This window comes from Rana temporaria, chromosome 13 (assembly GCF_905171775.1).
Source record: "Rana temporaria chromosome 13, aRanTem1.1, whole genome shotgun sequence".
NCBI lineage: Eukaryota > Metazoa > Chordata > Amphibia > Anura > Ranidae > Rana > Rana temporaria.
Window position 1 is genome coordinate 45,609,980 of NC_053501.1, and position 27,135 is coordinate 45,637,114.

Below are 27,135 nucleotides of genomic sequence, written 5' to 3' on the forward strand. Positions count from 1 at the left end.
AACAGGGCCTGGCTGAATTTCAATCCATGTATGGGCAGGCCGGTTATATAGAAATCGATCTACCGATCGACTTCTGTACAACCAGCCTGTTGGATTTTTCGCACTCGAAAAGCGCCGTCAGACATAGCTGGCAGTGCTGATCAGTGTATTCTAAAGGCGGTGAAGTCCCCCCTGCTGTCATACAATGACACAACAGGGAAGGACTTCCCCCATCCACATCAAGTTTGTGGATCAGGAAAATAATTGAGTAATTTTTTTATTTTTTTCCCCCATTCAACCAAAATAACTCATGTATGGGCTGCCTAAGTCAAGCTTTTTGTACTCTAAAAATCTTTAATAAATATAAAAAATAAAAAATGTGATCCCTTTTGGTTAAATATACCCTCAAAAGCATCTGATAACTGCAAAAAAAGGTGTACCGGAGGCTACTTTTCATTTTTTCTCTTTACCAGTGTCTAATCCTCTTGCACACAGCAGTGTAACTCCGTTTAAAAATTCAGAATTCAAATTCAAAAGCCAGGATTGCCTGAGTACACATGTGCAGCTTAAAAACACTAACCTTGCTAAGCATATGCAGTTTGTGAGCCAGGAGTGCCTCATCACAAGATCATAGGGGGCATGAAATAAACGCATACAAAAACTGTTGCACATTGCAGTGTCTGCTTGAGCGAAGGGTGTCATTTCTAGTTGTGTACCCTGCAAGAAGCAAGTCACTAAAAGCGCCTAGAGGCGATTCAGTTCGCATGTGTAGCGCTATCAAGTCATTCATTATCACCTACAAAGAGCATTGTTGACAATCGATAAGCCCGATTGGCCGTAAGGAATAAACAACTCATACAAACATTTATTTTGTATATCTTTGTCCCTGTGCATACATCAGCGTAGCTCCCAGCCTTAAAAATAACTTTACAAGTAAAAGCTTCCAAGTCAGGGGGAGAGGGAGAATATATACACATAGGCCTGGACTGGCCATAAGGGGGCCGTCTCTTTGGATTGGGGATGGTTCTCAGGATGAATATCTGCTCACCAACCACCCCCGCGAACGCCCCCCCCCCCCCCCCCCCCCCGGACTGGCCTGCCTAGTTTAAAATGCCGGGGTCTATTTCTTGTCCCAGTCAGGGCCTACACACACACACACACACACACACACAAATACATAATTTGTTAAACTAGAATACTGATAGGTTGTCACTAATAGCGTGAATTAAACACATGCAATGATAAAACATATTACCATAAGCAGTCTATAGTACATGAATAGATGACAAAAGATAGCATCTTCCCACCAGAGAAAAAGCTGGTCAAGAACATTTCCATACCAATACTAATAGAGACAATTAGCGTTTCAGTTATAGTGCAGAAGCCAAACAAATTACAAAAACAAAGACATATATACTTACTGGGTTTGTTCCCTCCTTTGGTTAATTAACTGGATGAGCTCCTTATCAAAGTATTCTTCATCATCCTCCTCTTTTGATCCCTCTTTGTCCCAGTCATAGACTTTATCCTTGTGTCCTTGGCTGGATATGTGCTTGGCATAGGTTGAAAGGCCCACCACGGTCACTCTGCAAACCCGGCACTCATGGCTGCAGTCCCTGGGGATAGAGGCAAAAGAGGGGTGCTCAATTCTTCCAATAGGCATTGCTGAAAAAGGCAGGCTATGCTGTGTCCTCTAAGAGCAGGGTCTCCTTGACTGTCGCTGCAGCACCAAGTAACTTTCTGGCACAGAGAAAGTTTCTTTAGCAACTGCTAAACTGCTTTATCTTGTTATTTTGCAAATGTAGTTTTAAGAAATCATAAATAAAAAAAATAAAAAAATCCAGGATAGATTTTTCTCCAACAATTAAGAGGCAAAGCTTATTAAGAAAAAGAAAAAAAAATCTTCTTTAATTGTTGTACTGAAAATCATGCCAATAGAGGACACACAGCATGCTGGATGGCAACCCAGGCAGGGGAGGTGGGCTACAGAGCTAGATGTCTCAGCTCCGAAGCCCAAGCATGGTGTCAGCTGCTGTGAGAGCTGCCTCGCTGACAGATTTCACTTTTATTTCTAGCATCACACTCTGCCCACAAGCTCAGAAAGGGCATGAGAGGGGGATGGGATGCCAGCCAATCACTAGGGAGAAACAAGAGCCTGGACAGCTGAAACGCAGGTTGGGAATTTGAAAACTCTGGCTTCACAGCTGATGAAAGGGACTGCCTAGTATTAAACACACTTAAAATGGCTACAACAAACTATGCATTATGCTACACAAGCACATGGGTTACAACAGATGGATCCATCTGTGCAGAAAGTGACTTCAGGAACCAGCATAGCCTAAAGACTTCTCATAGTACCAGACAGACACACGTACTGTACAAGTACCTTTAGATCAAATGCAGCCCAATGTTTTTATTTATTGGATAGTGTATATGGGTTTAAGCTTCTGTCTGGAATTTATTGCCTTCAGGGTATACAGTGTGGAAAATTATTATTTGATTCCCTGCAGATTTTGTAAGTTTTGCCCACTTACAAAGAAATGAAGGGTTTATAATTGTTATCATAGGTGTATTTTAAATGATAGAGACAGAATATCAATCAAAAATCCAGGAAAAAAAAAAAAAGATACGAATGTTATAAATGGAGTTGCAGTTCAGTAAAATAAATATTTGATCCCCTACCATCCAACAACAATTCTGGCTCCCACGACTGACTACAGTATTAGTCCTATCAATTTAGAGCCAGTTCACACCAGATTAATTGAATTGCGGCGACAAATAGCGGCGTTTTGTACCGCGATTTGCGGCGACAAAACGCCACGATTGTCCGCCTAGATGTGCCCCTAGATTGTCCCCCTATGGAGATGGTTCCCATCTCCTATGCCGAACGCCGAAAGCCGCCTGAAAAAAAGGTCCAGGACTTTTTTTCAGGCGGCAGGCGTTCGGCGTGGAGATGTGAACCATCTCCATAGAGGGCAATGTTAAATCATCCCTCTGGCGTCTCGGGGCGGCAGCGGCGTCACACTACAGGCGTATATACGCCTAGGTGTGAACGGGGACTAAGAGATCGCTGACACCCGATCTCATCGGTGTCCGCAATGCTTCGTCTGCAGAACGGATTGGGTGAACACGGACAGACGGTCCGTGTTCATCTGACCCCCCTATAGGGGAGAGCAGAGATCCGACAGGGCGGTCCATGCACAGTGCAGGGACCGCCCTGTCATCTGCCGGCTCAGCGGGGATCAACAGAGCGATCCCGGCTGAGCAAGCGGATACACATGTGCGGATCCTCACGGGTTCCATACACGTGAAAGGGGCTTAAGAAAGTGCTCCTAAACGACAACTACTTATGTGTATAAAAGACACCTGTTCACATTATCTCTTTCTTCCATTCAAACCTCACGATCATGGGCAAGACCAAAGAGCTGTCAAAGGATGTCAGGGACAAGACTGTAGACCTGCACACGGCTGGGATGGGCTACAAGACCATCAGCAAGAAGCTTGGTAAAAGGAGCGATCGTTGGAGCAATTATTCGCAAATAGAAGAAATAACCATCAATCGCCACCCTCATAGGGTAAGGATGATTATGAGAAAAGTGAGGGATCAGCCCAGAACTACACAGGAGCTTGTGAAGGATTTCAACGCAGTTGGGACCACAGTCACCAAACAAACCATTGGTAACACAATACGCCGTCATGGATTGAAATCCTGCAGCACCCGCAAGGTCCCCCTCCTCAAGAAAGTACATGTACAGGCCCGTGTGAAGTTTGCCAATGAACAGTTTAAATTATTCAGAGAAGGATTGGGAAAAAATTCTGACGACCCCAAGAACACCATCCCTACAGACAAGCATTATGCTTTGGGCTGTTTTGGTGCTAAAAAGGTACAGGCCAACTTTGTCACATTGAGGGGCCAATGGAGGGGGCCATGTATTGTAAAAAAGTATTATTATATATTGTAAAATAATCATTTTCCAAAAGTTGTTGTTTCAAGGGTTTCCCAGTAGTTAGAGTTTTGAAAAAGGCTGCTCTAAATCTATTGTTAGCAATTTGTTAGCAAAGCTGATTTTTTTTCCCCACTTTTAGAAAGCTGCCTGGTATGTCCAAATTTTATAAAATAACTTCTTATCATCTGAAGCAATCAGCGCCAAGGAAAGACTGGCAATGTTTTAAGTACACATGCCTGGGCTAGTCTCTGGTACAAGCACAAGATTCTCAGCCTATGCACATTCCTTCATACTGACCGAGCTAAAATGATTCACATAGCCTTGTGCTTTAGCATATCTTACATTTACATGTGTAGGACAAGCAAATTAAAGTGATTGTAAAGTCTAATTTTTTTCTATAAAAAAATAATAAAAACTGACTTACTTGCCTTCTCTGTGTAATGGTTTTGCACAGAGAAGCCCCAATCCTCCTCTTCTCGTGTCCCTCTTCAGTGCTCCTGGCCCCTCCCTCCTGTCGAGTGTCCCCACAGAAAGCAGCTTGCTATGGGGGCACCCCAGCCGAGCTGCAGCTCCATGTGTCCATTCAGACACGGAGCCCGAGTTCAGCCCCACCCCTCTCTCCCCCGATTGGCTAACTGCTGTGTCTCAGCCAATCACGAGGGAGAGTCCCTGATGGCCAAGGCCCTCATAAACATCACTTGAGAGAGATGTGGCTCAGGTAAGTATTTGGTGGGCTGCTGCACACACGAGGCTTTTTATCTTAATGCAAACAAAGCATTAAGATAAAAAAACTTCTGTTTACAATCCATAAAGCTCTGAAAGAATACAATTGCTGCAGTAAAACACAAGTATCTCATTATAGTATGAGGGTATATAACGAATGCAGATCATTTTTTACATTTATTTACACCAACGTCTGATAAATTTACTGCATAACGAAAAACAATATTTTAATCAAGCTTTGTGTTTAGTTGCTTAATGCAGCAGAAAGTTTTTAACCACTTGACCTCTGGAAGGTTTTACCCCCTTCATGACCAGAGTATTTTTTGCTATTCAACAGGGCACTACTTTAACTAGCAACTGCGCAGTCATGCAACAATGTACCTATATAAAAGACCAAAAATGTGGAAAAGAAAACCGTCTCAAATAAAATCAAATGTATTAATTAATTTAGGTCCAAATGTATTCTGATATGTGTCTTTTGGTAAAAAAAAAGAAAGTGTATATTAATTGGTTTGTATGAAAGTTATGTCTACAAACTATTGTATAGATTTGAAAAAAATCGATCAATCCTGATGTACTGACGGTCTTACTAATTTCTTGAGGCCCTTGAAATGCTAGGACAGTACAAATTACCCCTCGTATTTATCGGCGTATAACACGCACCCCAAATTAAGAGGAAAGTTTCAGGATTTTTTTTTTTTTTTCTCAAATACACCACTTTGAAGCAAAATAATAGTCAGTGCCAATCAATGCAGCCTGATTAGTTTCCATCTGCAGCCTCAATTCAGCAAGATGCCCATCTGTGGCCATCCAATGCAGCCTGATGCCCATCTGCAGCCTCTGTGATCATCTGCAGCCTGATCTGTGCCCATCCAATGCAGCCTCTGAGAAAAGAAAAAGGGGGTTCCCCTGGGTGGACTTTTAAGATACTAATAGTATCCTGAAATATACAGTAACCACAAGCTTGCATTTGCCATTCACCCTCCTCTCTTTCAATGCAGCCTCTGTGCCCATCTGCAGCCTGATCTGCCCCCTTCCAATGCAGCCTGATGCCTATCTGCAGCCTTACCATCTCTCATGCAGTGCAGGAAATCAGGAGGGGGACGAGCGCCGCCAAAAATCACTGAGCCGTCATATTTTGTTTACAGTACTCGGCTCTCAGTCGGCACTCACATACACCATCGCCATTGGACCAGCTATTGTTATTGACAGAACACTGGTCCAATGCCGGTGGCAGAGGCGGGACGTGTGTGTGATGTCAGAGGCGAGTAAACAGGACATGACGGCTCAGTGATTCCCGCGGCGCTCGTCCCCCTCCAAGGTACACCCCCTCCCAGACGTATAACGCGCACCCGTGATTCCCCCCCTATTTTCAGGGGGAAAAAGTGTGTGTTATACGCCAATAAATACGGTATTTATTAAGAAGCATTACGAGTTTTTTGAAGTTGTAATTTTGTACAGGGTGCTGCATTTGGCCCAGGTACCATGTGATAGCTATGGGCCAATCACAGCATCACAATACTAAGCACAGCTGTTATGAGTGAAACCTATTCATAACAGTTGTGTTTACATTGTGTTCATAGCTTTGGGTGTCCAGGTACCGGGAGCCACAATCTGCTGTGTACATGGGCCCCTTATCTGGTACATTTTCTGTGACCGGGCGGCAAGAGGTTGTAAACTCTCACATATACACAGTGAAGCAACTGGCCTCAGATGATAGAGATTAAACATACATAAGTTGTACCTGATTATCTGCAGAAATTTGTCCTTTGCAACCTTGTGAAACCCCAGGGGGTGAGGGAGCTGAAGTTACACAATGTACAGTTAAAAGACCCCCTCTTCACAAGAATGCAGAGCTAAAGCTATGAAGTTTGCTGGAGCGGTCATGGCCCTCTCCTTTTTATCTTGGTGTCAGAAGTGACTCATTCTTATAGTAAAGAAAAGAGGCAGCACTGACACATTTACAACCACTTTAATACACGGTTGTTGACAGGTACTCAGAGGTGCCTAAAAAATACCTGCAAAGACTTTTTAGTGCCCTCTGCTTTGCCTGAATGCCAGGCCATTCTAACAAGCAAAGCTTTTATGAGGAAATGCGAAAGTTATTGTCCAACACCTACACCTCATACCTTTCTGTAGCTTTTTGTTTCTGTAAAGTGGCAGAATGTTTAAGGTTGGGTTCACATTGGTGCAATGTCAGACATTGCATGTGATTTGCACCACACAGCTGTGCAAATCACATGTGACGCAAACTCAGCCATACAGATTGTTTGGCTGAATTCGCAACACATTCGGACCACACCAATGCAATCCAATTCCTGTCCGAATTGACAGTTCGCACTGCGATATGCAAACCGATCTGGGAGGCGTCATTAACTTTGTATTGACACTCCCAGCGGTTCGTATATGACAGTGTGAACTGCCTGCAAGTCAGGTGCGATGCGGGAACCCGCAGTGGATTTGCCACATCGCACCAAATTAAACCGAACCTAAAGTATATTGATGGGTTTTTAAAACAGTCATATAGTGCATCAAAAGCAGCAGAAAAAGGTTTAAAGCCAGGAACAGGTGCAGGGTTCAAAATATTCAAGATACGGTCTAGGTCTACTACTGCACAAACAAAAGGCAGTTCATGGAACATTTTTTTATTTATTTTTTTAAAGGTTCTGGTTAAAGACTATCTTCACAAAAGCACAGCAATGAGATCTAAATTTAAGGAAACAAGTGTCTGTCACAATTTGTTTAGATCACAACAGAATTACATCCCTAAACAACTATCTTTCATGACATGATTTAGACTGATAACGTATAGTTACCATTTAAGTTTTAACAAGCCAATGGGTGGTGGAACCTGCCAAGATCAATCTGATTAACAGAAATCAGTCAGGGTGGATTGATTTTAAACGTCTTATATTGGCAGTGAGAATTAAAGTTGTTGTAGCCCTGGTTCACATTGGTATGATTTGACATGTCAAATTGCATATCAAATCGGCGGCATTTTCTGGCAATGGCACCGTCCTAATCAGTGCGATGGTGCATCTGCGACGCTGCACTGATTTCAAAAAGTAGTTTGTCCAATTTTTGGAGATTTTGGGCTGCGATTTACATTGACATCTGTGCAGAAACCTGCACAGATGTCTCTGAAATTGCGGCCAAAATCAGGACTGCCATGCAGGAGTAAAATCGTGCGAGTTCAGCTAAACTCGCACAGCTTCATTCCCACAGCTCCGTGTGAACCTGGGTGTAAAACTTCAGATATGAAATATGAACAAAGCATATCCCTCTATAGTGTGTACTTGTCTCAATTAAGAGCACCAAGTGTAATTTCGGTCTGCTGCTTCAGTCCTCTGCTATCATGAGTCACTTCTGACAAGTTTTCCTGACAGCAAGAGAAAAATGGTGACAGGGGAGAGACCTCCAGCAGAGTGACAGCCTCAGCTCTGTTCCTGTGAGCTGTGTCCCTTCCATCCAATCAGCTCTCAGAGCTTTCTCCTCGGAGCACTGCAGTGTGTAAATATAGCTCTCCGCCCCCTTTTTATTGAGCTCTCAGAAAAGGGTTTATTACCAATTTATTCTTAACGCTGGTCATATTGTTCTTGTCAAACGCTTTGACTCCATACACATTTTGTGCCTTGTGTTGCCTATACCATTACTCCTGCCTCACAAACACATGACTTACCACCATTCCGAAATATCCATTCAAGGAACATGCATGTATTTGCTGGTAATCTTAGATCCAGCAGGAAATAAATGAACCAGGATCTCCTAATATGTACTGGCTGCTAGACTCTGAACCATAACTGACCTTAGAAAAAAAAAAAAAGCCGCAACAAACGGCAGTGATGTTCTTAGAAAGCCACAGCCTACATATCTGAAGAAAGAGTGTAGGAAGGGTGATGAAGAGTTTTATAGATGAGCACATATTTGAAACTAGCAATCTTCTGTGACTGAGCTTTCCCTAGAACAGCTGCCATGTAAACCGGTGGCAACTGTTCTGCAAATGGAGAAGTGTCACACATTTCAAACATATACTGTAGATCTTAGCTATTTCACACTTTTTTTAATTGCAAGTTTGATAACAGCTGTGCATACACATGTATGACGTAGTGATGGAACGAGGAGGATTTATCCATAGTAAAGTATTTATTAGGGATAGAACTTGTTACAGGTCTCTTACCTGCCCCTTAGATTTTCCAGTTCCCGGTGATGAAGCATGCTACGCATGTGCTCCTCCATTTCCTGTGCAAAAAAAAAAAAAAATTGCAAAATTATATAGTGCAGCATTATAAAAAGAAAAAACTTAAAGTAAAAAAAATAAAAAATATATAAAAAAAGAAAAGAAGAGAAGAGAAGTGTCTGGAGACAGACCTGCTGATAATTGCAAAGTGACTTTATAGACAACCCATTTTTGTCGGAAAAAAAACAAAACTGGTTACAGAGACTCAAAGAGGCATAGTAATCTATTGTAAAGAACATTTTACAGTCACTGAAATGCAGCATTCAAGACCTATTATAATAGTGTATTCAATAGCGATCGTTTCCCTAAGGGGTCTACCAGACAGGCGGCAATGCTTACTGCCCTCTGAAAAGCAAGTCTATTTACACCTATCTATATATAGGGGTAGATGGATCTTCCCAATCAGGTTTAGGTTTTGGAAAGAGCTGATAAAGATCATACATATCCCAGCCTAGTCCCAGGCCGCATGAAACTGCAGGTGGATTTGAACACTAACTGATTTGCTGCATTTTTAGGACAGACCCATGAACACACACACACACACACACACACACACACACACACACACACACACACACACACACGGCTTATACTGCCAAAGGCCATGCATAAACCCTATTAAAGCCAACATAGACAGCATAGTAAGGTATTGCCATATCACCCAAAGGTGCAATCGGTAGGGAGTTTGAAGACATCCCAGGCCTTGGCCTTCTCTTAGGGCCCTTTCACACGGAGCGGATCCGTATTGATCCGCCCCGTGTGTGTCCGTCGGCTCAGTGGGGATCCTCCGTAAATCCCCGCTGAGCTGTCGGCGGACAAGGCAGACCCCGCACACTGTGCAGAGACCGCCCTGTCTTTGCTCTGCTCTCCCCTATGGGGAATTTGGATGAATACGGACTGTGTGTCCGTATTCATCCGATTCGTTCCGCCAGACGGAAGAAAAATAGGGTTTTCTTCCGTCTGAAAAAGCGGAACTTTGCGGACGCGGATCGTTACGGACATTAGCGGATGCATCATCCGCTAACGTCTGCAATCCCATAGGGATACATTACAAGTCCGTAAACGGACTTGTAATAAATGGTCCATTCGTCCGCCCGTGAGGAAAGGGCCCTTAAGAAACAGTTAGTAGTCAAGAAAAATTAAACCATGCTAACAAATAATTCCGCCAACGTCAGTCAACCAGGGATATCCCACAGGAATAAGAATCATCTAGTTATTATGTCTATGAGTACCTTTACATTTTGGCAAGTATTTTTAGAGACAACACAATGTAAATTACCTTTTTGGAGCAGTATACCATGTGGCACAAGATGCATTTTCGTTCCTGCACCATTGTGTCTTCTTAGTAAGGACTCAAGCCATAGCTGTGAAAACAAATAAACGAAAAGGACATGTTAGTAATGTCAAGGTATATATAGCAATGCAACCTACAGCGTGCCATCTGATTTACACCCAGAAAAGGCACACTTTATCATAAGCCTGTTTAGATGATTGTAACAAACTCTTGACAATATTAAGAGAACTGCCAGACTATCTTGAGGTCTACATGCAAATACAAGCTTGGCAGACAAACCAGAAAATGGATATTGAGTGAAACAGTCCAATGGCAAGTTGTCCCCTGAATAAAGCTGGGTATACAAGGGTCGTTTTTTTTTTTAATTCAATCAGTAGGTTGCGTTGATTGAATGCCGGTTTTCCAGCAAGACCATTCGACAGAAACCGGTTGTGCGCCAAGCTTCTGTTGAACAACCAGCGGTACACACCTACCAAAAGTCACCCAGGTCAGCAGGATTTTCGGTACATATGTACCAGGCTTAGGTCTAGTGGTGGGGGATCACATAAAGCACAAAGACATGTATAATCTTGAGACGAAATAGGTTCGCTATAGGAGTTGATCCCTCACCACGCCAAGACATTGTTAGCAATGCATACTAGCTCATTAAGCCTTTGTCTTACAGGGTTAGTTTTATTTTTTTCCTCGGGTTTACAACCACTTTAAAAAGGTGGGTCTCACAGTGACTTAGTTGTATTAAAGGTATACCCTGAAACATTATGGTTTCTGCTTTGCTGGGAGCATACATTCACTTTAACAGCAAAAGTGGTCAGCCTTGTACATGATGTTTTTATATAGGCATTGAAATGAAAGCGGTTATAAAGTCAACATATTTCAATAAATGGTCCACCTGCCTGTTCACTGCAATACCATTACACAGAGCAGGCAAGTATAAACCTCTTTATTTAACTTTAGTTAACTACTTAAAATAAGTTAAAATTAAATATTTAGAGATAGAGAGAAATATATATATATATATATATATATATATATATATATATATATATATATATATATATATATATATATATATATATATATATATATATATATATATATATATATATATATATATAAACACACACACCCACAGTACAGACCAAAAGTTTGGACACGCCTTCTCATTCAAAGAGTTTTCTTTATTTTCATGACTATGAAAATTGTAGATTCACACTGAAGGCATCAAAACTATGAATTAACACATGTGGAATTATTCATAACAAAAAAGTGTGAAACAACTGAAAATAGATTTCATATTCTAGGTTCTTCAAAGTAGCCACCTTTTGCTTTGATTACTGCTTGGCACACTCTAGGCACACTCTTGATGAGCTTCAAGAGGTAGTCACCTGGCGCAGCACCCCATCATTCTCCTTCTTGGTCAAATAGCCCTTACACAGCCTGGAGGTGTGTTTGGGGTCATTGTCCTGTTGAAAAATAAATGATGGTCCAACTAAACGCAAACCGGGTGGAATAGCATGCCGCTGCAAGATGCTGTGGTAGCCATGCTGGTTCAGTATGCCTTCAATTTTGATTAAATCCCCAACAGTGTCACCAGCAAAGCACCCCCACACCATCACACCTCCTCCTCCATGCTTCACGGTGGGAACCAGGCATGTAGAGTCCATCCGTTCACCTTTTCTGCGTCGCACAAAGAGACGGGGGTTGGAACCAAAGATCTCAAGTTTAGACTCATCAGACCAAAGCACAGATTTCCACTGGTCTAATGTCCATTCCTTGTGTTCTTTAGCCCAAACAAGTCTCTTCTGCTTGTTGCCTTTCTTTAGCAGTGGTTTCCTAGCAGATATTCTACCATGAAGGCCTGATTCACACAGTCTCCTCTTAACAGTTCTAGAGATGTGTCTGCTGCAAAAGGTGGAAGAACCTAGAATATGAAATATATTTTCAGTTGTTTCACACGTTTTAATGCATAGTTTTGATGCCTTCAGTGTGAATCTACAATTTTCATAGTCATGAAAATAAAGAAAACTCTTTGAATGAGAAGGTGTGTCCAAACTTTTGGTCTGTACTGTATATATATATATATATATATATATATATATATATATATATATATATATATATATATATATATATATATATATATATATATTATACACACACACACACACACACACACACACAATATATATATATATTTGTTATCATTTATATACATTAGTAATTCTCAACTCCAGTTTTCAAGGTTCAAGGTGCCCCAACAGGTCATGTTTTCAGGCTTTCCGATATTTTGCACAGATGATTTTAGCAGTTTCACTGCCTTAGTAACAGGGTGGATTTGATTTAAATCAACTCGACTTAAATCATAATTTTTAGAGTGCAACTGTCATCTCTGTCCAGCAGTGGCTCCTCCTTTAGCCCGCTGTTGACTCACTTACAGTCCCATTCAATTTAATGAGATGCGGCAGTGACACAATAAGGTGAGGGACATGGCGGCAGCAGGCGAGTAGATGCCCGCTAAAGGGCGCTGCCATAATGGATCTGAAATGACAAGTGTTCTTTAAAATGTAAGAACTTATTCTTGCTGGTAGTTCGAATCTTTAATATTTGCAAACAAAATGGTTTCCTATTAATAATCTGTCAGGTTAGTAAAACAGCGATATCAGAACCAATTCAATCATACAGTTTGTACTGTACATAGATTTATAAAACAATGGGATATTCCTGAACTTTGTTTTATCTCATGGCTACTGTGAAATTGTGTGAATTACATCATTGCAGTGCATGTTATCTCAGCTTGCATTCATTGAAGGAATTTACCAAAAATGTTCATATTGCAGAATATACATAACGAAGCTCCATTTCATGCTGAATAAACACAATTATTAAATGTATATTAAATAGATTTTTACTCTCTCATTAATTTTTTATATATATATATATATATATATATATATATATATATATATATATATATATATATATATATATATATATATATATATATATATATATATATATATATATATATATATATATATATATATATATATATATATATATATATATATATATATATATATATATATATATATATATATATATATATATATATATATATATATTTTTTTTTTTTTTTTTTTTTTTTTTTTACTCCAAAAGTATTTTTTTTTAAATAAATTTGGATTACATTTATTTTATTTTTTAATTTGAAAAAAAAAATGTAAATCATTGATTTATATCCATGCTGCTTAGCAATTACCACTGCTGTTTCAGCTGAAGAAAATCCTGAAAACATGACCCTTTGCGGTGCCTTGAGGACTGAAGTTGAGAAACACTGATATACACATGCACACAAATACATATATGACAGTTAGGTCCAATAAGCATGTAATTTAGGATCTACAAGCATGTACACTCACAATAAATATACTGGTACCTAAAACAATGCTGACTTTCTAATAAGTAGCAGAATAATACTAATCTATTACAGGAAGAGCGGCACTCTCCAAGACTCCAGAAGACACACAAACACTGAAGTGCTAGGGAACGAGCACTATAAATATAGACGTCTGATCAGATTGGCTAAGAGAGAAGGAATATGAAGGACATCAGCAGTTAATAACCTGAGAAGGGGTCATGTCCGACGGCTGCACTGTACTCACTGACAACACTGCTAGTCAGATCTCTTCTTCAATACTGTAAAACACAGTCTGAAATTACTCACTTTTAAAACAACGAAACCTACAAATAATTAAAGACCAACTCCAGCCAAAGCGCTTGTACAGTTCTGAATAGAGATTGAAAAGAGTTTTTTTTATTTTCTGTCTACATCACCCTTGGGAGAAGTTCCTCTCACTTTGAGGTCATTCACACTGCACAGATCACTTCCAGGGCACATAGGATTGTTGTCTATGGGCCTTATTGACAATCACAAAAGGAGCCTGGAGGTGGTAAAAATGCAACATAACATAGGAATAAACTAAAATGACATTTGTGACCTTTCAATAAAGTTTAAAAAAAAAAAACAAGGTAAACCACACCTTGTATTCTAACAAATGCAAGTCATCACCCGTACACATCGGACACAAGTCCACACGCTGATACAGATCACTTGTATGCGGGTTGGTCTGAATAAACCCTTTCAGGCCCTTTAGGCCGACCATAGACGGTTTGAACCTGAGCTGGTTCAGCAGGAACTGGCCGAGATTTGAACCATGTATGGACAGGCTGAATGTACCAAGTTGATTGATTGATCAACTTGGGTACAACCAGCCTGACACTGTGTGTGTCCATACACACACACTCATAGTGTGGTGGCCCGGTCCTGCCCCCCACTCTCTCCTCATTGGGTCAAATGGCTGTGTCTGTGAGCCAATATAGAGAGAGAGACCCAGGTGACCGGTACCCCCCCCTTATCTGCATTTCCACCCTGTAGTTTTTAGGGACCCCCCCCCCCCACAGATGATCCATCCAGTTATCTCTGCATGAGCATTATTTTCTTATACGTTTGTCGTTCATTATTAACATTGTTATACAACTCACCTACGCGCACAACGCCTAGGCTACATGGTTCACGATTCATGTCAACTGTTGCATGAAAAATGTACTTCATCCTTTTTGCCATATCTTGAAATGTAATTTCAATCAATAAAACCTATGGAAAAAAAAAATCAGTTATAGCAGGGGGGGGGGGGGGTTCTTTTGGTAAAGTTTTACACAAATAAAAGATGATCATTGTAAGCACCCATGCCAGTGTTCCATCCCTGTAAACTGATACATTTGGAAGAGAACATATTATTTTGAAAAGCAACAGACTTGATGGCCAGAAGACCAGATGAAAAATAGAAGAAAGAAAGCCAAAAAAAAAAAAAACTCATGTTGACGTCACATCTCACTTTATGTGATGGAAAAAAACGACATTTTCTGTGAAGTAAAAAATAGGATTTTTATAACAGCTTACCTGTAAAATCCTTTTCTTTTGAAGTACATCACGGGACACAGAGAAGCATAGTAATTACTATGTGGGTTATAGAGAGTACCTTCAGGTGTGGACACTGGCACGCCCTTAAGGCAAGAAGTTCCCTCCCCTATATAACCCCTCCCATACCGGGAGTGCCTCAGTTTTGTAGCAAGCAATAAGTGTCCCAAATACCCCAAAAGAGGGGCGGGTGCTCTGTGTCCCGTGATGTACTTCAAAAGAAAAGGATTTTACAGGTAAGCTGTTATAAAAATCCTATTTTCTTTATCGTACATCACGGGACACAGAGAAGCATAGTAATTACTATGTGGGACGTCCTAAAGCAATGCTATGAGGGGAGGGAGACCCCAAGAAATAAGCCGGGCGCCATCAGACATGAGGAATCAAACTGCAGCCTGCAGCACACTGCGCCCAAAGGCGCTCTCCTCATTCTTTCTTATGTCCAATTGATAAAACTTAGTGAAAGTATGGACAGACGACCATGTCGCGGCCTTGCAGACTTGAGCCATGGAGGCTTGATGATGCACTGCCCAGGAAGTACCCACCGCTCTAGTGGAATGTGCTTTAACCTTAAACGGGGGAACCTTTCCCCTCAAGCCATAGGCTTGAGTAATGACCTGCCGAATCCATTTGGAGATAGTGGACTTCGACGCTGCCTGCCCACATCTGGGACCTTCTGGCAGGATAAACAATGTATCAGTTTTCCGGACCTGAGCAGTAGCCTTGAGATAGATCTTAACTGCTCTTAATACGTCTAGCGTATGTAAAGACTTCTCCCTTGCAGAACTAGGCTCTGAGAAAAAAGACGGGAGAACAAGATCCTGATTCAAATGAAATCTTGAAACAACTTTAGGTAGGAAAGCCGGGTGGGGCCGTAGGACCACTCTATCCTTATGGAATATAAGGTACGGTTCCTTACAAGACAAGGCCGCCAACTCCGAAACCCTCCTGGCGGAGGTTATGGCTACCAAAAATATCACCTTCCTGGTCAGAAGGACCAAAGGAATATGAGCCAAGGGCTCAAATGGTTGTTTCTGTAAGACAGAAAGGACCAGATTCAGATCCCATGGACACAAGGGAATCTTGACTGGTGGACTAAGCCGGATCACACCTTGCACAAAGGTTTTGATCAGGGAATGTGTAGCTAGTGGCCTTTGGAAAAAAATCGATAAGGCCGAGATCTGGCCCTTAATGGTGCTTAGGGCCAACTTCATGTCCGCCCCTAACTGCAGAAACTCCAGAATTCTGCCAATGAGATACCTCCGGGGATGCCAACCCCTGGTCTCGCACCAGGCCACATAAGATTTCCAAACTCGGTAATAGATAAGTCTGGATGCCGGTTTTCTGGCATTAATCAAAGTAGATGCCACCGCATTAGAGAGACCCCTTTTCTTTAAGATATGGGACTCAATAGCCAGACCGTCAAATTGAGAGACGGTAAGGAAGGATGGAATATTGGCCCCTGGGACAATAGGTCTGGCCGAAGCGGCAGGGACCACGGTTGCCCCACGGACATCCTTACAATGTCCGCGAACCAGGCCCTTCTGGGCCACGCTGGAGCCACCAGAATCACTGGTCTTCCTTCCGACTTTACCCTGCGAAGAAGACGGGGTAATAATTGCAGCGGAGGAAACGCATACATTAGGGAGAACTGATCCCATGGGAACACCAGTGCATCCGTGCCGTAAGCAAGTGGATCCCTTGTCCGGGACAGAAAGTTGCCCACCCTTGCATTGAACCTCGATGCAAAGAGATCGACATCTGGTGTTCCCCACCTCTGACAAATGCTCTGGAAGATGTCGGGGTGAAGAGTCCATTCCCCTGGAAGCACCTGTTGGCGGCTTAGGTAGTCTGCTCGCCAATTGTCTATTCCCGGAATGAACACTGCAGATATGCATGGGACATATTTCTCTGCCCAGGTCAGGATTCGATTCACCTCTCTTTGGGCTGCACGACTTCTTGTGCCCCCCTGGTGATTTAAGTATGCCACGGCAGTGACATTGTCTGATTGAATCCTGACCGGAAGACCCTTCAACCTGTCTGACCAAGCTGACAGGGCTAGATAGACTGCTCGAATTTCCAGCAGATTTATGGGTAGAGACCTCTCGGAGGCTGACCATTTCCCCTGGAGAGACAAACCTCCCAGGACTGCACCCCAGCCTAGCAGACTGGCGTCCGTGGTCACAACCTGCCATGTCACGGGAACAAAGGACTTCCCCTTTAGCAGGTTCCGGGGAACCAGCCACCAACAAAGGCTCTGCCGGACTGACCGGGAGAGAGACATAGGGAGATCCAAGGCTTGAACCTTTTTGTTCCAAGCGGACAGAATGGCATGTTGAAGCTCCCTTGAGTGGAACTGCGCAAATGGGACGGCCTCGAACGAGGCTACCATCTTTCCCAGTAACCTCATACAGAGGCGAATGGGAGGCTGACGCTTTGCTTTGACTAGTTGAACTAGTTCTCTTAAAGCCTCGAACTTCCTTTGGGGCAGGAAGACCCTTTTTAGCTTTGTGTCTATGAGTAGACCCAAATATTCGAGCCTTTGCACAGGCATTAAGGCTGACTTGTCCAGGTTGAGAACCCAACCCATGGATTCCAGAAATTTTACGGTTCTGTGTACCGCTGAGTTTAGATCGGCCACTGACCGGTCTACTACCAATAGGTCGTCTAGATAGGCTACTATGGATATGCCTTGAGACCTTAGATAGGCTAACAGTGGAGCCAATACTTTCGTGAAAACACGAGGAGCGGTGGCCAGACCAAAAGGTAAGGCCACGAATTGGAAGTGGCGCTGATTTACCGCGAAGCGAAGCAGCTTCTGATGGTCGAGAAAGATAGGAACGTGCAAGTATGCGTCCTTTATATCGATGGACGCTAGTAGTTCCCCTCCTTGCAGGGAGGCCACCACTGACCTGATCGATTCCATCCGGAATGATTGGACCCTTAGGAACTTGTTTAAGGCCTTGAGGTCCAGGATGGGTCTTACATCCCCGTTTGGTTTGGGGACGGTGAAGAGATTGGAATAAAACCCCAAACCTTGTTCTTCCACTGGCAGCTCTCTGATTACCCCTTGGGATAACAGATGATCTAAGGCCAATGCTAAGGACCTTCTTTTGCCGAGGTCCTTTGGGACGTTCGAGGTTAAGAAGCGCGGTGGAGGAAATTCGCTCAACTCCAGCTTGTAGCCCCCGGAGACCGTAGAGAGGACCCACCTGTCTTGGATCCTGTCTAGCCAAGCCTCCGCAAACAGCTGAAGTCTTCCCCCCACCCGGCTGAGTGGGGGAGAACCTTCATAATGCTGACTTAGTTGCTGGCTTGGCCTGTGGCTTACGGTTCCAAGGTTTTTTGGAAGCCTGAGGCTGGCCCTGTGGCTTCCCACCTGCATTGAATCGTCCAGGAGGCCGTCGGAACTGCCTGGTACCGGAAGTACTAGGGATAGGAGGAGGAGGATCGCTTAAAGGAGGGGGGACCCCTAAACCTTTTCTTTACTGGCAACAGTGTACTTTTGCCACTGGAAATTTTCTGAATGTAAGCATCCAGATCTTCCCCAAACAAACGCTCTCCATGAAAGGGAAACCCCGCCAGTAATTTTTTACACGGGGCTTCAGCAGACCAGTTCTTCAGCCAGAGTAACCTGCGCATATGAACTAGCGAGAGAGTGAGACGTGAGGACTGCTGAATGGAGTCCTTAATAGCATCTATGGCAAAACATAATGCTCTGGGAAACTCAGCCAAATTCTGGGCCTGTTGTGCCGGCAATTCCTATAAGACCCCTTTAAACTGGTCCTTCAAGGCCTGGCAAATCCCAATAGCCGCAATTGCAGGCTGGGTTATTCCTCTCGCCGAAGCAAAAGAGGTTTTTAATAAAGTCTCTAATCTCTTGTCTGTCGGATCTTTGAATACCAGAACATTGTCTACTGGACAGGTCAAAGATTTGTTTACGCAGGACACAGCTGCGTCAACCTTGGGGATGCCCCATCTTTTAGTGAATTGTTCCTCCATGGGGTATAAAACCGAAAACTTCTTAGGAGGAAGAAAATATCTATCTGGATGTTCCCAATCCTTGTAGATAAGCCCTTCCAGCAAGGGGTGAACCGGGAAGGAATAATTAGCTTGAGGAGCTTTTAAGGAGCCTAAAGATGAGACTGCACTTGAAGCTGGTTCTGAAAGTGGCAACTTGAAGGCCGAACGGACCATCTCAGTGAGGGACTGGACCAACAATTTTTCGGATTGCGACGCCGAAAAGGGTTCTCCCAAAGTGGAATCCTCAGAGTCCACTACTTCCAGCTGACCTTCTGCCAGATCTCCAGAGGGTAAATCAACCTCTTCTGAGGATGCATGCCCCAAATCGAGGGACTCCTCAGAGGGAGAGGGGGACCTTGTGCGTTTTTCCCTTGAGAGAGAGGATGCAATCAAGGTCGCTAATCTCTGCTCCAGACCCCCCATAGCTGAGGCCAGAGCCTCCTGTGTCACAAAAACTGGAGCAAGTGGGACAAGGGCAGAACAGGCATCTGACAGCCCTGATGGTTCACCCTGGGCCTCCTTTTCAGGAGAGGAAGCAGCCGCAGGAGCATGCCCGAGATCCTCTGAGCCAGATGGCGATCCCTTTGCTTTTTTGCTTCTAGTCCCCGAGCCTTTAGCCATGATAAAGCTGAGGTTCTCACAATAGTTGCAACTACTTGCGAACCTATAGACCAGCACTGACGCTGCTATTTGATGGTTGGCAAGGTGCAGAGCCCACTATGCGCCTTAAGCAAATGTCACTGTCCACCACCAGTACTAAATACTGAAGTATGTGCACAAGATCTCTGTGTCCACCGTCAGCCAGAACCAGTTAGGTGGACTGGAGCATATAAGGACTAGGTGTATCACCTGACCTGCTCTGTCCTGTAATCTCAAGTCTCATAGAGAACAGCTGAGATAGACCCCCTGCGCGCATGCGCACGCGCGCGCCGCTGTTAGGCGTGCACCACGAGGCTACGCGCGCACACGTAGCCGCACGCGCGCACATGTCGTCACACGCATCTCACGGAGCACGCCGCGCACATTCGTGCGCATCGGAGCAGCGTACAAAAATTTCATTTGTGCGCGCGCGTGCGCCTAAGACACATCAATGTCGCGCGCGCATGACGAGGATGGAACCCACAGCTCCATGTGAGAACCAGGTAAGCCAAGTGAAGCCAAACATTTTGGACAACTTTTCTCTGCTTTTAACCTGCACAGGAGGGGCTAACTACCTGACTAGAGATACCCTTCCTCCCCACAACACACAGGACCATATAGGAGAAGCACAGACAGTTAGCTTTAGGCAAACATAATGGCTCAAATAAAGGAAGGTTACTCCTAGGACCAAGTCCTGAAGCACCTTCACTTACCTGATCCAACGCTGCAGGACTCTGCATAACAGACAGTCCAATCTTCACCCATCACGGAGAGCAGCGTCTATAGACCTTCAGGGACCGGGGTCCATGGACAGGAACACCACACCCCTGGACCCATATCGCACCCTGTCAGTAAACTTTTGGTATTAGGAAATTGACCAAAGTACTGAATAACCAGGATCCAGCTCTCAAAGAGAAGCATTACAGGCCAAACCCCGTTCTTCTTAACCGGGGCCCGGGTACCGTCCACTTTGGCTCAGAAGCACTTTGGACGGATCCGGATTTCATGGAGGCTTTTTACATCCAATATGGATCCCTCCAGTGGAGCTCCTTGGAGCACATGTTCACTCGTGACCAACACCTTAGACACTGGCAAAAAACTGAGGCACTCCCGGTATGGGAGGGGTTATATAGGGGAGGGAACTTCTTGCCTTAAGGGCGTGCCAGTGTCCACACCTGAAGGTACTCTCTATAACCCACATAGTAATTACTATGCTTCTCTGTGTCCCGTGATGTACGATAAAGAAAACTTCAATTTTCAAAAACGACGTTGCCTACACACCATCATTTTTTCACAATGCTCTAGCAAAGCGAGGTTACGTTCACCACTTTTTTCCATTGAAGCTTGCTTCATAACTAGCTTCTGGGCATGCGCGGGTTTAACCTCCTGGGACCCGCGCTATAGTCAAATGACGGCTACAGCGCGGATCCCAAAATCCAACAGGACGTCAATAGACGTCCGCCCCTTTGGGCGTTCCCCGCGCGCGCTCCAGAGCGCGCAGCGGGGAAATTCTGTGTTGGCCGACACAGCCAATTACAGATCGCCGCGAACGGCCAATCAGAGTGGCCATTTGCGATGCGATCTGTGCGGCAAATGAGAGATGATCTCATATGTAAACATATGAGATCATCTCTCATTGCCGTTTTACACAGAGACAGCGGTGCTGTCTCTGGAGAGGAGACCGATCTGTGTCCCTTGTACATAGGGACATAGATCGGTCCCCCCCCCCCCCACCTACAGTTAGAACACTATGCAGGGATACATTTAACCCCTTCCTCACCCCCTAGTGTTAACCCCTTCAATGCCAGTCACATTTATACTGTAATTAGTGCATATTTATAGCACTGATCGCAGTATAAATGTGAATGGCGCCAAAAATGTGTCAAAAGTGTCCGATGTGTCCGCCATAACGTCGCAGTCCCAATAAAAATCGCAGATCGCCGCCATTTCTAGTAAAAAAAAAAAAAATAATAAAAAATAATAATTCTGTCCCCTATTTTGTAGGCGCTATAACTTTTGCACAAACCAGTCGCTTATTGCGATTTTTTTTTTTTTTTTTACCAAAAATATGTAGAAGAATGCGTATCGGCCTAAACTGAGAAAAAAATATGTGTTTTTTTTTTTTTAAATTGGGATATTTATTATAGCAACAAGTAAAAAATATTGTTTTTTTTTTCAAAATTGTCGCTCATTTTTGTTTATAGCGCAAAAAATAAAAACCGCACAGGCGATCAAATACCACCAAAAGAAAGCTCTATTTGTGGGGGAAAAAGGACGTCAATTTTGTTTGGGAGCCACGTCGCACGACCGCGCAATTGTTAGTTAAAGCGACGCAGTGCCGGAAGCTGAAATTTCACCTGGGCAGGAGGGGGGTATATGTGCCCAGTAAGCAAGTGGTTAAAAACGTTGTTTTAAACGTCGTTTTTGCTACACGGAGCTCCGCGGATCACGTGGTGTGCCGATCTGCATATGGTGACCCGTTCGGATCACGGATCATTTACGTTGCACCACTAGAACTGATCAAAAGAATTTTGACCGATTAATCGAGGAATTAATCTTTAATTTCCACAGCCCTAAATAAATGTTTTGCTTTTGGGGTGTCAGCAGCCTGTTTTGGTATCACACAAATTGGAGTTTAGAAGCCCCTGAACGCAGTCAGTAAACAATCTAACTATGTGGCTGTGTAAATGTAGGCTTAAAAAAGGAACTTCAGTCCTCTTTCATTTGGTAACTTCTGCCAACGTTGTCTTATGGTTAACATTGGTTCGGAGCATACGTGTTTACACTTTGGATTTTTTTTCAACAGACTTCTGTATACACAATCGGAAAATCCTACATCACACATTTGTTGTCGGAAATTTTTAAAAGCATGCTATCCCACATTTGCTGTCGGATTAATGGACAACATTCTGCCATCACACAATTCCTGTCTGAAAATCTGATCGTGTGTAGGGCCTTTAAGGTTTAGGCTCATATTATGTTTCGAAAAATCCGAAGACAAAAATCGTCAGAAAATTGAAAAGTGTGTATGGGGGCTTTAGAGTTCTGGAGTCCAGGGTTTAACAGCCAATAATGACTTAACTGAATGCGACTCTTGCAATCCAAAAATGCGTGCGTCTTTTGAGATTGAAGCTGGAATATTAGACGGCAAACTCTCGAACTCCAGGACTGACATTATATAAAAGGTTAAAATAAGCAGATATAATTATTGCAAATGCAAAAGCTCCACTTGGCTATTATAAGAAAAACATTTGTATAGATAAAACATAGCAACAACTAAACCAACAGCTAACCAAACAACAAGTGACCTTCTCCACTTCCTAGAAGATCTGTATGTATAAAAAGAACATGTGTTGAACCTAATTTTTCCTACAGATCTATGTCGGAAATGTTCTATCTATATTAGGTGACAACTGAATGGGGAAAGCTTGGAGCCATGAGAGCACAGTTGCTTTCCACATCTGAAGACTTCCAATGCTCACTGATTTCCTAGTCTGGAAGACATGATGAAAAGATTATAAAAGGAGCTCAGTAAATACAAAACTAAGAAAAAAATATACATCCTGCACCTAGATGGCGACAATCAGAGTCTTTGCCGGCAATTGGGGGATCAAACAAAGCTGCTTTCACACCAAGGAGTTTTTTTAAGCGCGTTAAAAAAGTGCCTGAAAAGCTCAAGAAAAATGCTTCCCTTTAGGCGGCAGGGACGCCAGCGGTAAAGCGGCGCTTTACTGTCGTTTTAGTGGTGCTATTCGGCCGATCCGATCCGCCAGACGGAAGAAAAATGGGATTTTCTTCCGTCCGAAAAATCGGATCATTGTGGAGGCGGGTGATTACGGGTGTCAGCGGATTTGTTTTACCAAAAATATGTAGCAGAATACATATTGGCCTAAACTGATGAAGAAATCAAATCACTGATGAAGTGATCAAATACCACCAAAAGAAAGCACGTCAAAGTAGGTTATGCACCCTTTTTGCTATTTTTTTCAGTGGAAAACATGCATCTTTTTGCCTTATTTGGGGTGTCATAATGCAAAAATAATGTCATAATGTAAGAGCAACTCACATTTTTCACACAATCGTGTATGCATTAACAAAATGCTATAGTGTGAGAGTGTAGGCTTAATCTGTTTCCAAAACTACGGGATTTAGAGTTGCGCGATTTTGGCCCCCAAAAAAATCTGCGGGGAAAAAAAAAATCTATTCAAATCAAGTTAGTTTCTGGTGGACACCGCGCCGGTCCTAAGGAGCTGTGGGCAGGAGTTTTAATGCAAGTCCACGGCTTCGGCCTAGTCCGCCGCGATCCTGGGAAAAGGCCACGGACTAGGCCAAAGCCGCGGCCTCACCTAAAAAATCCTGCCCCCCCGGAGATAGCTCTATTGTCTATGCTTCCTGGCTCCATAGCCTCCCAGAAATGCACTCTGTTGCGTTCTTTCCTGTCGGCCGCTAGGCAGCTTATCCCAGGGGTTGACAAATTTGCTTGGAATCTAGGAGCCAGGTAAAAAAGTTAGGAGCCAGAAAACACGCCCCGTCCCGACGAGCTTGCGCGCAGAAAGCGAACACATACGTGAGCAGCGCCCGCATATGTAAACGGTGTTCAAACCACACATGTGAGGTATCGCCGCGATTGGTAGAGCGAGAGCAATAATTCTAGCCCTAGACCTCCTCTGTAACTCAAAACATGCAACCTGTAGATTTTTTTTTAAACGCCGCCTATGAAGATTTTAAAGGGTAAAAGTTTGTCGGCATTCCACGAGCGGACGCAATTTTGAAGCGTGACATGTTGGGTATGAATTTACTCGGCGTAACATTATCTTTCATAATATAAAAAAAAAATGGGGATAACTTTACTATTGTCTAATTTTTTTTCACCAAAAAAGTGCGCTTGTAAGACCGCTGCGCAAATACGGCATGACAGAAAGTATTGCAACGTTTGCCATTTTATTCTCTAGGGTGTTAGGATAAAAAATATATATAATGTTTGGGGGTTCTAATTAGAGGGAAGAAGATGGCAGTGAAAATAGTGAAAAACAACATTAGAATTGCTGTTTAACTTGTAATGCTTAACTTGTAATACCAACGGCCCCACCAGATGGCCCCCCCTTCCAAGCCAAGTCGCCAGGGCCCTATTTCTAGTCGCCATGGCGACCTGGCGCCCGGGATTTGTCGAGCCCTGGCTTATCCCTATGTTCTGGAAAACGACCACCCCCCCCCCCTAGCCTTGTGGGTATCCACGGTCAATGATATTATGCGCATGGAAGAGATGTTGGCCCTTGATACTGACACCTTCGACAAATTCAAGTCCCTCTGGCTCCTCTGGATTAACTACTCTGCCTCAGACTTTCTGAAAACATTCTTGGTACCTCTAAATTAATCCCGCTCCTTGATATGATTTCATCATGTAGGTTTGACTTGCCGTGGTCTGCTCGGTCCCTTCTTTCTATGTATTCTCTGCTTTCTTTTCTTTCTCCCGCTATCCTCTATTGCTCTCTTTCTCCCTTTCTTTTTTTCTCCTTCTTTGCTTTTCTTTCTCTCTGAAAAAAATCTCAGTTGAATAAATCAAGTGTCGTGGTATGTAAATTAGCTAAGCCCTCACTGTCCTTTGTGTGGAATGGCACTGTATGCTCCTCGTAGGTGGTGGAGCCTCTGAGTTTTTATTGATAATGTGGCATGGTGAGGGTTGCCGATAGGATTTATATTGTAATTTCTTGTCACGCGGACACTTGAACGTTGTTTATTTTTCTTTGTCAGACAGAATAAAAATATATTTGACGCTAAAAAATCCTGCCCGCAGCTCCCCGCGATCCTGGGAAAAGTCCACGGCTTCGGCCTAGCCCACGGCGTCCAGCCTCGCAGCCTTTTCCCAGGATCGCAGCGAGCTGCGTGCAGGATTTTTTATGCGAGGCCACAGCTTCGGCCTAGTCCGCGGAGCGCCGATCCTATGGAGATTTTTTTTTTAAAAAAAATAAGAAAATCGATTTGGTCAAAATCTGAATCGATTTGGTCAAAATCTGAATCGATTTGACCTTCCAATATCTCAAAGACCTTCCAACATCTTTGAGATATTCTTGCAATCTGTGAGGATTCTGTACATAAAAGACACATGCAATCACAAGACCGCAATGAAAATCTGCTTGCTGAAACATTTACTTAAATCACAGATCTTGCCCTTTAGAAATCTTCCGGCACATTACTGCAGATTCTTCCATGAACGGTTATGTTATAGTCATAAACATTTGGGAATTCCTATAGGTTGCCATTACCTCTCTGGTACTCTCAATACAAGCTATATGTAGGGCTGGGGGAAAAAATAGTTTTGAATCAAGTTGCGAGGGCAAAACTATTCAGATTTTGACCAAATCGTTATTTCCGCACTCCGCGTACTAGGCCGAAGCCTCGCCTAAAAAATCCTGCCCACAACTTGCCACGATCCTGGGAAAAGGCCGGAGGCTGGACGCCGCTCGCGGCCTTTTTCCAGGATCGTGGCAAGCTGAGGGCAGGATTTTTTAGGCAAGGCCATGGCTTCGGCCTGGTCTGCAGCATTTTCCCAAGATCACGACGGACTAGGCCGAAGCCGCGGCCTCGCCTAAAAACTTAGGAACGGCGCGGTGTCCATCAGGAAAAAAATCTATCAATTTGCATCGCGAATCGAGTTTTGGGGCCAAAAAGGTTAGGGCAGCATCAACTGACAAAAAGAGAATGGCCTGTCTACTGCAAAATGTCAGAAAACACTAGAAGACCATGATCAGCTCCTCTTGTAATTACAAAAGTTCCAAAGCTATAAATCAGTGGTCTCCAAACTGCATACCGAGGGCCATATGTGACCCTTTGCTTGCCTTTACCCGGCCCTTGGGGCACTATTCCTCCCACTCATACAATACAATATTCTGCCATCTGACACCAAAAATGCACCATTTTTTCCCACCGACAAAAATAATGAGGGCTCTATTTTTCCCTAGGATATTAACAGTGGAGCACTTTCCCCCCCCCCCCCCCCAATACCAAATGTGGTGATGTATACTCCCACTGATGCTAGAATTTCTACTCCTGCTGGCCACAATCCGGCCCTCCTAAAGTCTGAAGGACAATAAACCAGCCCTTTGTTTAAAATGTTTGGAGACCCCTGCTATAATTCATCCAATCATTTATTTGCAAAACATAAAAAAAACATATTTTATAGATAAAAAATATTTGACCAGTTAGGTAGGAAAGGGGTAGGAATTGAGAGTTTTAACTGGAGCCTCTGGAATAAGTATTACAGATAGGAGTGTAGAGTTCCTGTCAGACACTATTTTAAATCCTCTCAAAGCAAAAA

General features: G+C 43.4%; 1 protein-coding gene across 3 annotated transcripts in view; it reads right to left on the reverse strand.

Moving 5' to 3' along the window:
• ZNF106 (zinc finger protein 106) overlaps positions 1-27,135 on the reverse strand; it is a 93,277-nt gene that overhangs the window by 57,979 nt on the left and 8,163 nt on the right. For 2 of the 3 annotated variants that reach the window (XM_040332886.1, XM_040332887.1), the window contains 4 exons: positions 14,723-14,834; positions 10,166-10,250; positions 8,827-8,888; positions 1,401-1,595 (listed from right to left, as the gene is read on the reverse strand). In XM_040332886.1, coding sequence (XP_040188820.1) covers positions 1,401-1,595; positions 8,827-8,888; positions 10,166-10,219 — 311 coding nt within the window. In that variant the 5' untranslated portion in view covers positions 10,220-10,250; positions 14,723-14,834. The remainder of the gene's footprint in view (positions 1-1,400; positions 1,596-8,826; positions 8,889-10,165; positions 10,251-14,722; positions 14,835-27,135) is intronic. The other variant, XM_040332888.1, reaches the window with a different exon arrangement.